General features: G+C 33.6%; 1 protein-coding gene and 1 long non-coding RNA gene across 2 annotated transcripts in view; one reads left to right on the top strand and one right to left on the bottom strand.

Annotated features, from left to right (window-relative positions):
- Positions 1 to 201, bottom strand: part of LOC119469233 — a 6,514-nt gene extending 6,313 nt beyond the window's left edge. Inside the window, exon 1 of the long non-coding RNA XR_005198043.1 lies at positions 143 to 201. This is a non-coding gene — a long non-coding RNA (uncharacterized LOC119469233). The remainder of the gene's footprint in view (positions 1 to 142) is intronic.
- Positions 1 to 16,143, top strand: part of ARHGEF38 (Rho guanine nucleotide exchange factor 38) — a 134,338-nt gene that overhangs the window by 84,773 nt on the left and 33,422 nt on the right. The window contains exons 4-5 of the mRNA XM_017516818.2: positions 3,440 to 3,587; positions 9,022 to 9,039. Of these exons, the coding sequence (XP_017372307.1) occupies positions 3,440 to 3,587; positions 9,022 to 9,039 (166 nt within the window). The remainder of the gene's footprint in view (positions 1 to 3,439; positions 3,588 to 9,021; positions 9,040 to 16,143) is intronic.

Below are 16,143 nucleotides of genomic sequence, written 5' to 3'. Positions count from 1 at the left end.
AGGAGGATTGCCTGAACCCAGGAGGCGGAGGTTGCAGTGAGCCAAGATTGCGCCATTGCACTCCAGCCTGGGTAATAAGAGCGAAACTCCGACTCAAAAAAAAAAAAAAAAAAAATCATTGACTTTACCCTGGTTTACTTACCTGCAGAAGAAATTCATCTTGGAGCAGGATTACAATAATATAGAAGCTAACTCATTTGGTATGGCACATGTTGGGCTGCACATGAAATAAACAGAAAGAGCAGCATACATTTATTCACATCAGTAAAGGGAACACATTGCAACATAGGAGTAATGATATCCAGACATAATATCGATATTTTGGGAAGTTGTTTATAATTAAGATAACTAAGGAGATTTAAAATGGTGCATTTTTTTCTCCTTTGCATGGCAATTGCTTTTTGGGGATGTCAATGCAGAAATTGTTGGGTTGTAGAATTTTTAAAAAGAAGAGCACACTCGTTTTATTTATTTTATAGGATTCTGGTGCCTTTGTGATAGGCAGCCACAAGTGAAATTACCTTCAATGGTGTTGGCTTAGTCCCTTCTCTGCTACTAATCATCCCCTCAAACCCACATACATTAGACAGAGCAGTTGTCCTTCACCACTAAAGAAACGCAGTCGAGAGTTATGTTACCGTGGAAACAGAATCACTTTTTGCTGCAAGACACACTGCTTCATCTGCACTATTATGAAGCAGAATACATTGCTAGGGCTGGGAAGGGAATAAAATATTTCTGCCTGCCAGTATTGTACTTGGCCTTTGGGTGAATAAATGACTTTCAATTAGAGCACTAAATATCTTTTAACTTTAATAATTATTATTAGAGCCTCAACAGAATTTTACTTGGAAAAGAATAAAAAAAAGATTTTTCTGTTAAGGGAAGAGCTATAAACTCTTTCAAACTAGACCACTCCTGTTAAAGGAAATGCAAGATAATTTGCATTTAATGGGTTCATTGTGTATGAAAATAAGTGTTTTTGTTCTTTGTTTTTTGACTTTCTGATTTGATCACCTTGTGGATTAATGAGATTGTCCTTATTTCTTTCCTTTTTTGGTCTCTGCTTTTAGCTTCTTTGTAGTGAGCACACTTATTGACAGCTTCATCTTGTGTTGGGCTGTGTCTATGCATGTCCACTGTTGTCCACTTGCTGCTGAGAATCCATCTAAGTCTGTGATCTAAGCCTGTAACCAGTCCCATTTCTGGGCCCTCCCAGCCAAAGCCACTAGTTCCCATGTGCTACCTGGTTCTGCTACTGGGGGGTTCCCTTCACCTTATGCCCAATCCTAAATTCAATCACTGTCTTATTTTGTTTTCTTTCCTCTACTCACTATCTTTTACTGTTTGTGTTGTTATTAGTATTGAAGAACAAATGTATATGAGCTACACTAGTAGAAGGATGAATTCTGTAAAATTTCAGAAACAAAACAAGAATCTTGTATCCTTCAGCTCTTAAGATGCTCATTGACTTTTCTTACAGGCCCCCAGAAAGCTCTATTAAAACAAACAAAAACCTTAAAACACACACACATGCACACAAACACACACACACTTGCACGTGTGCACATTATTTCGCATTACCTCAAAGTCTAACTATAATCATATAATCACAGGAAAATCCCACATAATGAAAAGGAAAAATATTTTATTGGCTGGATAAAAATTAGAAAAGAATGTGATACTTTAAAAGTGCTAGCATTTTAATTCTAGAGGTAGTGAAGCAACCTTAAGAGACAAATGACAATTCTTGAGTAACTAGTCAGTGGTGGGCATTTTGTATATCTGTCATCCCATTTCAGTCTCAAATAAGTCTCAATGGCTTCTGTTATTTTGATTTTACAAATAAAATGAAGCCACTAACACTCAATTATTTAAAAAGTCATTCTCCGATTGTATAATTCATACATGTAACCAAAAACCACTTGTGCCCTAGAAGATACTGAAATTTTAAAAAGTCATTCTCAAATTCCCCACATAAACCCTAAATTGTTTCTGATTTCGAGTTTAGCATTCTTTCCAAGTGCATCACCCAATACAGTGTTCAGCAAAGCTCTGAACTGCGTTGAGGGTGAGGAGTATGTGCTAAAATTCAAGGAAAAAATAAGAATATGGCCTCTCATCCTGCCTTTCCACCTCTAGACAGGACTTGGAGAAAATCGTTTATTTGTTTCAAACTCAGATTTATTCATCCTTAATTAATATGGATAAATAACCTCTTCTCTCTTCATGCAAGTAAGAAGTTAATGTGTGAAAAACATCTTGAAAATACTAAGGGCAGTTTTATTTCTGTGGAAAGAAGGACTTACTCCTGTTAACTGTAATAGGTCCAGATTAATAGGTCCAGATTAATAGGTCCAGATCACTGTCAGTTTATTAAGCCATCCAAATTAATTCAGCCACCAAATCATTATCAATCTCAAATATGCAATGTTTTGAGAGCTGTCCCTGTCACATATTTCTTGGGTATCTGCCAAATAATGTAATACAGTGCTGAGTTAGATAGTGGATGTATAATACTCATCTTTAAGTAAATGGAGTGTGTGATCAAATCAAACTGTTGTCCAATATCTACTTGAGCCACAAGTTATAGACCCTATTTTATCATAAAATTAAAAAGGATTCATTAAATGCCTGGTTAAAATTAGCCTAAGTTGCTTTATAAAGACACAATCATAACCTTGGTTCAGAGTATTAAACTGATTTTTAAAATAATGATTTATTTTTTTCATTATCACACAGAAGGAAATATTTAATTTTTCTAAACTCCATTGCTTGCCTTTCAGAGGGTCTCAGGAAATATTAGTGCAGTAAATATTGAAAAATAACTTACCCAGCACCTAAAATTTCACCTTCTCTATCTCTTATAAATTAACAAAAACTGCTTAATTTCAAGCATTTCATATGTATTTACTATACTCTGAATTTTACAAATACCACTTCTTTTAATTTTTATAACAACTTTCTAAAATTGAGTCTATTATTGTCATCAAGTTTAGAGAGTTAAAATAACTTGCTCAAGTCACAGTGCAAGTCTGTAGCACAGCCTGATTCAAATCCATGCTCACCAACTCTAAATTGCAACTGTTAACCACAATTCTGCACATCAACCTTGTGAATAAGGTCACCTTTGAGAAAACCAGCTTTCTTTTGCTGCCTGTCTCTAATAACTTATTCATCCTTTGTTTTATAAAAGAAAGGAAGAAAAGACAGAAAAAGAGAGGGAGCAAAGAAGGAAAGCGGGGAGGGAAGGAAAAGGGAAAGAAAAGAAAGAAAAGGGGGGAAAAATCACTCAATGTTTTCTACCCTTCCTGAATAACCTGGGGAAAAAGTGGGTCCCATCCTAATTTTTGAGAGTAGTTAACATTGTAGAGAATAACCATGCTAAGTGCCAGTTTTGTCTGATGCTGTCATTTTGCCTTTGTTTTGCATTGATCAGGAGAAGTATTCCTGCAGATTAAAGGGCCACTGGAAGATATTTATAAAATCTACTGCTATCACCATGATGAAGCACACAGTGTACTGGAGTCCTATGAAAAGGAAGAAGAGCTGAAGCAACATTTGAGCCACTGTATCCAGTCCTTAAAGTAAGGCCTTTTCAAATGATGATTCCCATCTCCTCTCAGTTGCCTAGCAGGGAACATTTTAAATGGATGTAGATGAAAGGTCTCACATAAATCCTGTTTTATGAGGCTTGCTGGGAGCTCTGCTTTGCATTCCCTTTATAAAAAGCTGACATGCCAGAAGCCCTGATTGACTTTTTTTCCCCCTGTGAGAATGACTAAAAATAACATGGGAAAAGATATAGAGCTCTGTAGAGATTGAAAAATGCAATATCAAAATATAAAATGTGGAAGAAAAGCCTCTTCTTAAAGCTATTGTAACTTGCCTGCTCCCAGATAGTTCAAGGAGTATGTGAAATAACACATGGCCCTATGACCACTGGAGCACAGGGGTTAAAGGAGTTAGTGGAATGGCCTGTGACTCTCTGCATGGCCATCTTCTTTCCCCAAACTCATTGTGGGGAGATTTTGGTGAAGACAAGGCAGGCTTAGCTAAAGTTAGTTTCAGAACAATTACTCGTGCCTTTCTTCCTCATCTCTAAAACATTAATGGGTGCTACATAATGTACTTTTTCTTTTCTAGAGAAAATATCTATTCATTATGAAAATCTGAAAAATATAAGAAAGTATGTGTAAGATAAAAACCCCTTGCTATTTCACTATTAACCACTTTCTTCTTAATAATCATTTTCTTCTGATATTATTTATATGCATAAATGTGAGTATGTGTTTGCACTGATTATTTTAAATGAAATTGGTGTCTTACTGAATATGCAGTTTTCTACCACATGAAGCTTAAAGCCAAAATTACTGCCCTACTGCACACCTTACCCAGTGGTTCTCTTACAGACTCTCCCTTTCAAGTGGTATGTATCCACTGTCAAATAATCTTGATTAGACCAGGAATTAAACAAACATAGAGCTGTGGTGTATAAGTCAATGCACACCCATCTGACCCTGTAGCACACCTCCCCTGTATACTCTGTTGCGGTGGAGGAAGGAGGGATCCCTGACCGGGATGGGGATGGGGATCCTAATATGGTACAAGAGGTTTTTAGTTGCATTAAAGTGAAATCACAGTACTACTCTGGAAGAAGCGTTTCCAGGCTAGAATTGGGTCTGAAAGTGAGTTTAAAATGAGTCCAGTGAATTTTTTTTTAATAAATAAAATGTCAACTTCATTGCCCTCCACTGGTCATTAAATTACTGTGGTTTTTAACCATTCTTCATGCCATGGAAAAGAAGAATTCAAGTCACCAAATCTCAAGCATTTATTTAGTGTTTGTGCTGTGCCAAGTGTAGTTCTGGGTGCTAGGAATACAAAAGTAAATAAGACTTAGACTCTGCCCTAAGGAACTCAGTATGACCAGATAAGTTTTAAATATAAGATGTAATGAGCAAATAGCTCCAGTTAATTATTTCTCGCTATTTTCAGTTTAGTTCAGTGTTAGAATATCAATTCAGAGAAACATGCAAGCTTGACGTTGTGGCCATTTTAATAAATTCATATGTTAAAAGCACAGTCCTCTAAATGTTCAGATTTTTTTTTCTTTGGGAAAAAAGGAAATGGTATTATCCTGGGTTTGAATGAACACCTTTCCTACCTTAAACAAGTGGCAAGATCTGATCCAATAAAAGCTGGAGCCATTTTCCTTCTTGGCTTCTAGAACTAAGAGTGAGAAATGTCACAGCAAGTGAACATTTAGCACCTTTGATCACCTCCACTCAATGCCAGCCCTGGGGATGGAGGTCCTTGCCCGAAAAGAATGTGGTGCATCTACTTTGGGCATGTGCTTCTAACTGTTCACCAGAAATGGAGCTGTCTGTTCATAGAGGGAAGAATGCCAATTTATTATTCATTAAGCTTTTGACTCCTAAGAGAAAGAAATAGAGCCTGCCAGAAAATTCCACTAGGCAGTATAGCCCAGCATCACATCCCCAAAAAGCAGCTAAAAGGTAGAGGTGATTTTAGAACCTCATGAAGTCTCAGTTATTGAAAATTATTTTCAGACCCAATGGCTTATTTGGTCTTTTTCTGAAAGTTTCAAGTAATTGCCCTGGTAATGCCCCAAATTTTGTGTTTAGAGCTATTCTGATTTTAGGTAATAGTTTCAGGCACTGGAAAGTGTTAAGGTTTAGAAAGCAAAAAATCCAAAAGAAGCAATATGGGCACAACTATTTCTTAAAGGAAAGAAAATCAAATAAAATAGGTGAAGTTAGAGCTATTTTCCCAAAAGTTGCCTTTCCATGAAAATAAAGTTAATGATGGATTGTATTGGTCTGCCTGAAGGCTGAGGGCAGTAGAATTATTGACATTACTATAATACTGACCTCAGTCAAGCTAAGCTTTGAATTCTGAGAAACAGGTTTTCAAACAGGTTTATAGGCCAAAGACAGTCTGAAACACCCTGAGGGCTTGGTTTCCCTTGCCAAGTAATCAGTCAAAGCTGTTACTACCGCTCTGCCTTTCCTTGTGGCTAGATAACACAGCCCAAGTGCAGTGCCAATTTCTAATGAATACTAGGTGTGGCCTCCATCTTATACTGTGCAAGGATATTGGAAATCTTTGTTTGGAGCAATATCCACGAGAGAGGTGGCTTCATGCCTCAGAAGTTAAGGTGGATTTTAAAGCAATTTAGCCTGCTTTTTAACCAATATTAAAATGCATTTGTTGAGGACCTAATAAATACTTATTAAAAGTGCTAGATAATGTTGAAAATTTTAAAAAAAATATATCAGCATAGATCATCAGGCATTAGATTCTCATAAGGAGTGTGCAAAAAACTATATATATATCTATGTATATATATATATATCAGCGTAGTTCTTGCCTCTCAGGAACACAAACTCTAGTTGAGGAGATAAACAAAACCATGTGGAAAGTGTTGTAACAATACAAGAATTAATTTAAATAACACCAGAAGCTTTCAGGGTGGCTGCAGTTCAAGACTAATTCCCAAAAGAGGAGTAACAGATATTGTAACAGACCCAAGTTTCTAACTTTCAGTTATTCTTTGGGACCAATTATCTTTCAAAAGGGAGAATAATATTGAATCCTTTTGTAACAGGAGGGCAGTGTTTGTCTGTTAAGTTCCCTTGCGCCAGATCCTCCAGGGCTGTGTATTAAAAGTACAGATTCCCATGCTCTCCCTCAGACCAAAAAAATATTATTTCTGGTGGTCCAGTTCAGGGTCTGCTCTTTTAACAAGCACGCTCAGGTGATTTTCCATACATATTCAAGTTAAGAATTACATTAGAGGGAGAAATCATGTCTATAGTACTCATTTGCTGCTTTCCCTGAAGCAGGTGGGGTTTTTTCCTCAATAGAGGTACAATCTAGGCAGTAATTTCAGAGTTTGGAGACCTTAAAAAAGAAAAGATGTTACGTCTATCCAAAAGCAAATACACATCTGTATGTATAGTCTACAAACTGGAAATTTTCAAGTTTTTATTTATTCAACAAGAAGTTTTGACAGTCCAATTAGTGGCTGCTAAGATTGTGTAAAATACTATATTAAAATAGTCTCCAAAGTTATGGAAGTTATTGCTAAAGATCTTATTACTAAGTTTTCTTGGGGTTATTTAAGGTTTCTGATCTGTATGAGGAAAGTGAAAGATAGTGTGGCTATAAATGCAAATGTAGCTATAATTAGAATAGCCTGTCTGCTGCCTCCTTTTTCTGCTTTTCCATTTATAAATACCACTAAAGTCCCTGCTGCATTTCAGAGGCCCCAGAGATCTGTTTATTTTGTAATAGAAAGAGAATGAAGGGGATTTTCTAAGTTTTTTGATAGATGCAAGACACATTTCTAGCTTCTTGTCTAGTTATTATAAATTCATCTGTATTTTCTTCTTGCTAATCAAGGCCATCATCCCCAAGAGGAAAACTTCTAACTTCTAGTCATCTGGGCACTTTGGCTGCTCACATTACTCCTGGAGCTTCTCCATTCAGGGAGGAAGCTAAAAGCTCATGCAATGCAAAATCCAAAGGAATACATTTCAATTTGTTCACCACATTTTATACTCATTATTCTAATGGAGTGTTCCAAGTAAAAATTAAAATCACTTTTGGAAAGCCCTTCAGTTCCTTGTTATATGGCATCATGTTTGAACAAAGACTATAATCCTTAAGGAATAGTCACATGAAAACTTGTTAATTGTGAGTCAAATGATAATGTGCTCATGAGGGTAGGAGGTATAGTGATAGATACATTAAATTACTTTAACCCATAAAAGGGTAAATGGACACAATTTAAATTCTTCCTTCCTGAATCGGGCTTTGTTAGGATTACCTTCTGCAAAGTTTCAGCCTAAAAGGGAGATTTTTTTTTTTTTAAATGATGAACAAATTGAAAGATGTTATAATATAGTGCCCCTACTCCACAGGCTGTGGTTTATCCTATTGGAAAATCTCTCGGATTCCCTTTCATACAGTGTTATACTACATAAACACAATGTTTAATTTATATTATGATATTTAGGTTTTACTTGGATAAAATAAATGAAACAGAAAAAAAAATCCATGTTTCCTGTAGAAGTTAAAAGAATAATCTATTCTTTCAACTTCAAAGTATGTGTTTTGGTTACTAAACGATCACCTTATTCTCTTGTTTGCACGGAAAATCGTTTCTTTATTTTTATTCATTTTCTTCCCCAGATTTTCTGACCTATGATCCACAAAGCATATTTGACAAATAGAATTTCCCTTTAGAAGAGGATAGAAGGAAGCATGTAAGCTTAAAGGAAATGATTGGAAGGAAATATTGGGCAAGGGGTGGTGGTGGTATTTCTTTCATTGCCATAAAAGAGATCTTTAAACAGTCATTAATAATTGTTTAAAATTATAACAGCTGCTAATTTCTTAAAAATTGTAATTATGTGCTTGATTTCCATCGAATAGGTCTTAGACTCAGTAAAACTTAGTTAAATTAGGATGTCTAGAAGTCCATTCATATAGCATGTCTGAAGATTGAGAAAACAATTGCTTCACACATGTCCCACACTGTTTTCCACATATACAAAGTACTGGAATTAATGGAAAAAAACTTATTAAATCCACTAAATGTTATAAAATTCAGCTTAGGTACTTATTAAATTTTTTCTCAATCACTGAATGTAAAAAGACCATCTATTATTATGGGATGGGTCATAAAATTGTTTATATTGAAAACAGTTATTTTACTCCCAATAGTTGGAAACCAAAGGCCACAGTGATCAGGTAATAAACACAGGTTATTATTTTATTTATTCATAGCCACTTGAGGCTTTTAGAGAAAAATTTTCATCTTCTTTATTCTTTAGAGACATGATTATAAAATAATGAGACTACTTCTATTAGGCATGCATGAAAATTACTTATTACTTTTATCTTACATAAGAAAATTTAAAAGGATTTATGTTTGTATATTACCTTGAATAAATGGATTTACATGAATTTACTCTTTTTCTTCTCTTACAGGAAAATATACATGCAAGAGTAAGTACTTTTTAAAATAAAATAAATTAAATATAAAAATCATGAGAAAATGCAGTTGAATGTTTCTGTACAAATCAGAATTTCTGGTTTTTCTAATCATGAGTATTGTTTTTAATAAATAATTCAAGATTGTGAAGGCATTTACCCAATTATTGGTGCATATTTTACTGATTAAATTATTATCACACATACTTTACCAAACCTTTAGAAGAATCCTGATATATTTTACTAAGTTTGTTGGTACCAGAAAGCTTTGGGAACTGCTCATCATACTTATGTGTGGGAATCTTAATGTGCCCCAAAACATTTCTTTCTATGAAACATATTAGTCTTTAAAAATCTCAGATTAATATCATAATGTATTTGACGTTTCCATAGATTAATGCATAGGAAAATATTCTTTATTTTATGAAAATATTTGATTTCTTCTAATTTGGAGTCTTGTATGATTTATGGAGAAAAAAATCATACACATAATTGCATGAAAATGAAATATTAAGGTGAAATAGTTACTAGGATAATATATAAATTATTTTAGAAAAACAGCATATACAAACACCCTGAAAGAGGTCCATTATTCTAGAAGAAGAGTGTGTCTAAGCTGATTAATGCTGCAAGAATGATATTGACTTAAATACAAACTCAAATTTATTTACCAGGCGTATATTTGGCTTATGATGAGCAACTCTTCAAGGTCCTGAGCTCCTAGTGTGTGTTTGCTTGTGTGTGTGCATGTATTTTAAACCCTTAAGAGTTTACATCAAGAAATAAAAAGTTTACAAAATATAAATTATATTAATTTAAGCAACAAATACCTGACATTCATATTTTGGTGCAGAGCAACAGTGAGAATGGAATTCTGGAACTGAAGTGAAGGAATCAGGCATCATACAGTTCTTTAGACCAAGGCTGTATACCTCAGTCAAGTTGAGAAGTTGGATTTGTGAGACACCAGGCAGGCAACTAGTTCTCTTACTTTATCAGTCTTTTTTTTTTCCCCAGTGGAAAAACTATCCTACAGGATAAACAGATATGAGTAGATTAGTTTTATGAATTTCTGATTTGAGCTCACTTGAACTCAAAGAGGTGCATCAGCCTCCTAGCTTCTCTTCAAAGATAGTTGATGTAGGTTGGGAAATGGCGCTGCCTCATTATACAGCCTTTGTCCCTAGCATTGTGCCAAGGACTGGAGCTTTGCATAACTGAGTGGTTAGAGAAGAACTTCATGTGCTACGAATTCCGCTTAGGTTTCTTTTTCTAAAGCTTACATTAGATCTTCGGAACCAAGAAACAAAATAAGAAGAGAGGAGACAGAGAGTCAGAGGAGAAGAGGGAGATAGTCTTCTTGGAACAGTCGGCATGCACAGGCTTCTGCATACAGAGTACTTAAATAGTGCATTGTATTGAAACACTTGCTTGAAAATGGCCCTAGCACTTGCCGCAATCCCGCTGTGTAGGATTTAGCCAGGTTGTGTCTGCTCCCTCTAGCCTATTCTATACATCAAGAACTGAAAAAAAAAAAGGGGGCAATCCCAGCATGTGGCTGGATACACATCAAAGCCAAGTTTGCCATGAATTATTTTCCTTCCTGTTTCTTTCATTGAGGTCATGAAGCACACACACTGCTACAGAAAAGGGCAAAAGGCAATGTCAAGTGCTGTGTAATTGTTGGGCTCTTTAGTGGCAAAGGCCAGCCATGTTTCAGCCAAAGGGCATTTAAGAGTACAAGATGTGGGTTTTTAAATGGCATTCAAAAATCCCTCACTTATGGCAATTAAAAATTATCTGGTTTTTTTTTTTTTTTTTTTTTTTACAGTCTATCTTTTTAAAAATACAAAGTGAAAGATAGTTGTATTTCTAAAATGTTTACTTTGAATTATAACCTATGCAAACATCAGACAATATTAAAGTGACAGGAATCATAGAACTTCCCACTAAAAGCAGGAAAAAAAAATGCCTATTCTAAACACATATCTTTTGAAATGCAGTGTTTTTGTTACCTTTATGCTTTCACTTTTTATGTATGTTGTTTCCTTTCGGACTAGCTATTCTCACCTTGGATTTAAGAGTTCCTATTAATCACAAAATATTATGAATTATTTCCTTTTTCTTTGTATTTTAAAAATTATTGAAGAAACACTGCAAAAAAAGAAAAATAAAAGTGAGGACAGTAAAGACAATTGGCAGTCACATTCCAAAGTTAGCTATTGTCGCATTGCAGTGAGTCCCTCACTTCACCATAGTTTTTTCTTTATACACATACATTGACTAAAATAGGAACACTATATATTTCCGGTATGTGAACTTGCTACCTCATTTATCATCAATACATTGTGAATATCTTTCTATTTCAGTAAATATAAATCCAAATTGTTTTATACTTGCATAATATTCTGTCTGATATATATGCTATAATTTAGTTTACCAAACCCTTACTGACAGTTGAATTGTGTCTGTCTTACTGATGTCATAAGTTTATTTCTATATATATTCTTGGCACAATAATCTTATTTTTAGGATTAATTCCTAAAAGTGAAATTGCTAGATGAAGGGGCTTTTGATACTTATTGTTAGAAAATTTCAAAAAAAGCTGAGGTAATTTACATTCCTATTACTCTTATGTGAATTGTTCATTTATTCACTACTTGCCAACACTAGATACAAATAATATTGGTCGTAATTTGCAGTGTAATAGGCCCAAATAGTACTCTGTTATTTTAATTTGCATTACTAATGACCTTGAGCATTTTTTCCTAAGTATTTAGCTATTTATATTTCATTTCTAATGAATGATGTTTTTAAATGATTAACCACTTTTACCGAGATGTTCACCTTTTTCTAATACATTTATAATGTCTAATTAGTACATATTAACCTTTGTCTTATATATTATATATGATTTTTCCAGTTTGTCATCTGATTTTTAACATAGTTTATGGCTGTTTTGGGCTCTGTTTTTAATCTATGCAATTTTACAGAGCTAAATTTTTAAATAGACATCACTGTTTTTCTACTGTGGCTTTCAGATTTTATGTCTTTCTTACAAGTTCCAACATTAGTTTATAAAGTATGATCCTATGAGTTCTTCAAATTCTTTTATGGTTTCATTTTTAAATTAAATATTTGATCTATCTCAAAATTATTTTAGTGTAAAGAATGAGACCAAAATCCATTTTTATTATTTTATTTATGGCTAGCTAATTATCATAACATCTGATATTGAATAATTCATTTTTCCCACTGAATAGGATTGTCAAATTTACCATGTACTCAATTTCTATACATATTTGTATCTATTTCTTGATTTTCTCATTTGTGCTTATATATTTATCAATGCCAAACTGCTTTTATTTTTATAGCTTTATAATATATTTTAATATTCAGTATCATTACTCTCAGCTCAGTACTTTTTTTTACATTTTTTGAGTATTCTTGATATTCCTTTTTTATAAAAAACTTTTTATTAAAAAATGATAGTTAGTCCTGTTTCTATAGCCAAATCATTCTGTAAGATTTGTCAAGAAAAGTAATCTCCTCTTCTCCTCCCAGCCCCTAACTTCTCATGAGAATGCATTATTTTCATATCTTTAGCTGACTATTTTGGTATTTATCTTTATTACTCTAAAAGCATGCTTGGTTGTTTCCTTTTTAGATATTCCCCATTAACTTTCTCCTGTGGAAGGCAAGAATTTCTCTTTCCTATCCATATCTCCTCTACACACAACAAACACACACTTAAACGCCTTTTCCATTTCTCCATTCCCCCTAAGTGGTTACCACACACAACAAGCACACACACAAATGCCTTTTCTATGTCTCCATTCCCCCTAAGTGGTTACACTGTAATTTTGTTAGAGCAATAATCAATGTCTGAATTATTATATCTAAGTAAATTTCTTTTCAGAGCTAAACCTTTAAGTGATTTCTTATTTTTCTATGAGTTAACAATTGTTGATTTTTGTTTTCATTGTGCCCTCCTCCTCTTCCATTTCATCTACTTTCTCTGCTTCTTCTTGTTCTTCATTGCATAGTTTTGTTTGTACTAATAACTAATGCCAAACTCACAGCCAGTTTACTAACTTATCTTTCAAGAAAACCAGATGCATTATGTATGCTATCAATTTCTTCTCCCAAAAGAGCCCTGCCCCAGGGTCTTCAGTCCAGTTGAGCTTGGACGGGTGACACTGGGTGCTGCCATCTGGTAGGAATTCTCCTCCCATCATCCTGGAGATTCTCTTTGCCTTGTTCCTGTGTTTGTTCCTCCTCATTTTGGTGGAGTACATTCTTCAATAGTTTTCTCTGTTCCTCACAGAATGCATGGGAAGTAAAATGTTAAGAACTTTATATCTGACATACTTTTCTTTTACTCTCACATTTGGTTTATAGTTTGATTTGGTATCTAATTCTAAATTGGAAACCATTTCCCTTAGAGGTAATTCTTTATCATTTTCTAGCTTTCAGAGTTGCTATTAGAAATCTGAAACATTCTGATTCCTAATCATGTATTTATGCCTATGTGCCTCTGAAGGATTATAGAATCTTCTGTTTGTCCTTAGTACTCTGACGTTCGTGAATTCCAAGGTGTGACTCCATTTGTTCCACTGTGCTGGACACTTAGTGAGTTCTTTCAGCCTGCAAATTCCTTTTTCTTGAATTACTTTACTATTTACTCCACATACTTGCTTTGTTTTACTTTGCTGTGATTCGTATTAGTAGATAATGAACTTCCTAGACCAGTCCTCTAATTTTTTTCATTTTTTTTCCTATTTTTGACTCTTTTGTGTGTTTGTTCTTCTCTTTGGAAAGTTTCAAAACATTATCTCCAACACTTGTAAGAATTGGACAGTTTCTTAAACAGGTTTTCAATCAACACTCCTTATTTTGGCATCTGGCCCCTCACTCCCTATTTCATTGGATAACCAGTGACCCCGATTAACATTTGCAAAATGATTAAATATTACCTCACCATTTCACTGGTTCTCTCTGGTCTGTTACATCAATTACTATTTATTTATCTCCTTTATGTCTTCTAATTTAATAAATTATTATGTATGTCTTTTCACAGTTATCTTTTATTTATGACAAATGCCATTTATTTGTATAGCAATATAGAGTTTCTTTTAAAACTGATTTAGGTGTTTTAAAAGGAGAGTAAGTTGAAAAAAATAACAGAATAGATGCTTGTAGCTATGGTAAAATAAATATTAAATTTAGGATGCTTGTGGTCATGAAATAAAGGAAATTCAAAGTAATATAGTCAATAGTTACATAATTATTCTTTTTGGCTTATTTTCTCCTTCTCATTAAGAAATATAGATGTTCTGATGTTGAATATCTATTTTTTTTTGTTTTCCAGTATAGTGTTTATATTATTTAAATGTCATTTTCATTTTTGTTGTACTTTTTTACTTGTATTTGATGTGAAACTCCACAGAAAAACTGGAAGCTGCTAGAACAAAGCCAGCTGTGTTTACTTGACTTTGTAGAGACCCAAAAATAATTGGTAATGAGATTAGTATAGCTACTTTTGGCAGTAAATACTTGCCAAAGTATTCATGATAAGACAGAGGAAGATGAAATAGAATTACAAATTAATAAGTAGTTTAGTTTTTAGCCCAATGTGTATGGGAAATTGTTACACATTTGTTTACTTACTGTGGAGGAGTCATGGGATAATTGACTTCCTGGCTAAGATGGGTTATATCACACATAGGACTCATCTGCCTCGAATGGTTATCAGAACTTAATCTTACTGTGAGAGATTAGATGGGGTGAATTTTGTGGCATGAATGCGTGGAGCATTATTATCTTATAATACTCCCGCTGTATTTTCTACCATATTGCTTTTCTGTGCAATGCAGATGTCAGAATATCATTGCTCATCACTAGGGCAACTGTCTCAAGTATATATATGAAGACAAAAATGTCTAGGAGATTTCTCATTTTTGAGAATACCGTTTATATAATTTATATTTATAACAATAATCATTTATAATTACTATTATTGTCATTTGAAACATAAAAGGGAGAGAGAGAACTTTGATGCCAAAGAGTGATGAAAAAAAGTAGTGATACAATCTAAACACAACTAAAGAGCCTAAGCTGGTTTTTTGATAGATTTGGATAAGAAAGAAATAAGGGCAGCTCAAAGATACAAGTATAGCCTTTACTACATCTGAGTTATTGTTTTTTTATAATTAAAAATAAAAGAACGTATGTGACAAAAGACCACACTAATATTTTATTAAAGTTGAATTTATATTGATTTGAATGTTTGATTATATGTATATTTTAATAGTCGTTTAGCAATTTTTAAAAGATTAAATTAACATTTAATAATAAAAACTCAGAAGAAATTCTGATCATATTCATATAGATAATATGATTTCCTCTAATCAAGTTAATACCTTCCATATCCTTAACTTGTTTCTTATTTAAGGGAATAATTTTTACTTAAGTGACTAAACTTGTATTATAGAAGAATCTCTGCTTAAGATATATAAGAAAATGTCCTTCATATTCAAAGGTTTTGCTACTGATATACTGGCAGTTAGAAAATATATTTTAAGATTTTTTTAAGTTTTTTTATTTTCAGGATAAATACTGAAAACAGTTTTCAGTATTTATAATAGATTTATTTTAAAAATCTACTTCACTCAGTCCTCTTGGAAACCAATAATCAACTTCTCCTTCCCTACCTCTCTCTGATTCTCTCTTTTCCCCTCTTTCTCCCTCCTTCCCCATTTATTACCTTCTCTGCTTACCTTCCTTTTTTTCTTCCTTAATAGATTTGGTGCAAATAGGTATGAAGTAGAAGATACAGCCTATTAAAGCAATTCTTTACTTCCTTTCAAACCTTTAATATTTATTCTGGTTCTCTTTTTTAAAAATTGTTGCCTTTTGGTTTGCTTTAGTCTTTATCTCTCTTATGCCTTATGCTATCATAATTTTCTCTGCATGTGAACAAAATTCCTCAGTCATTTATTCACATTTTTGGAAAAAAATTCAATATAAAATAAAAGCACATTACAGAAAATCTGAGAACGCTATCATTTCTCAGTCTACAAATGTGCGTTGAAAGAGCACTGTATGCCATGCTGGAGA

The sequence above is a fragment of the Cebus imitator genome, unplaced genomic scaffold, assembly GCF_001604975.1.
Source record: "Cebus imitator isolate Cc_AM_T3 unplaced genomic scaffold, Cebus_imitator-1.0 Scaffold606, whole genome shotgun sequence".
Taxonomy (NCBI): domain Eukaryota; kingdom Metazoa; phylum Chordata; class Mammalia; order Primates; family Cebidae; genus Cebus; species Cebus imitator.
The sequence above is the reverse complement of the archived record's forward strand: the minus strand, read 5'-3'. Positions and strand labels throughout refer to the sequence as shown.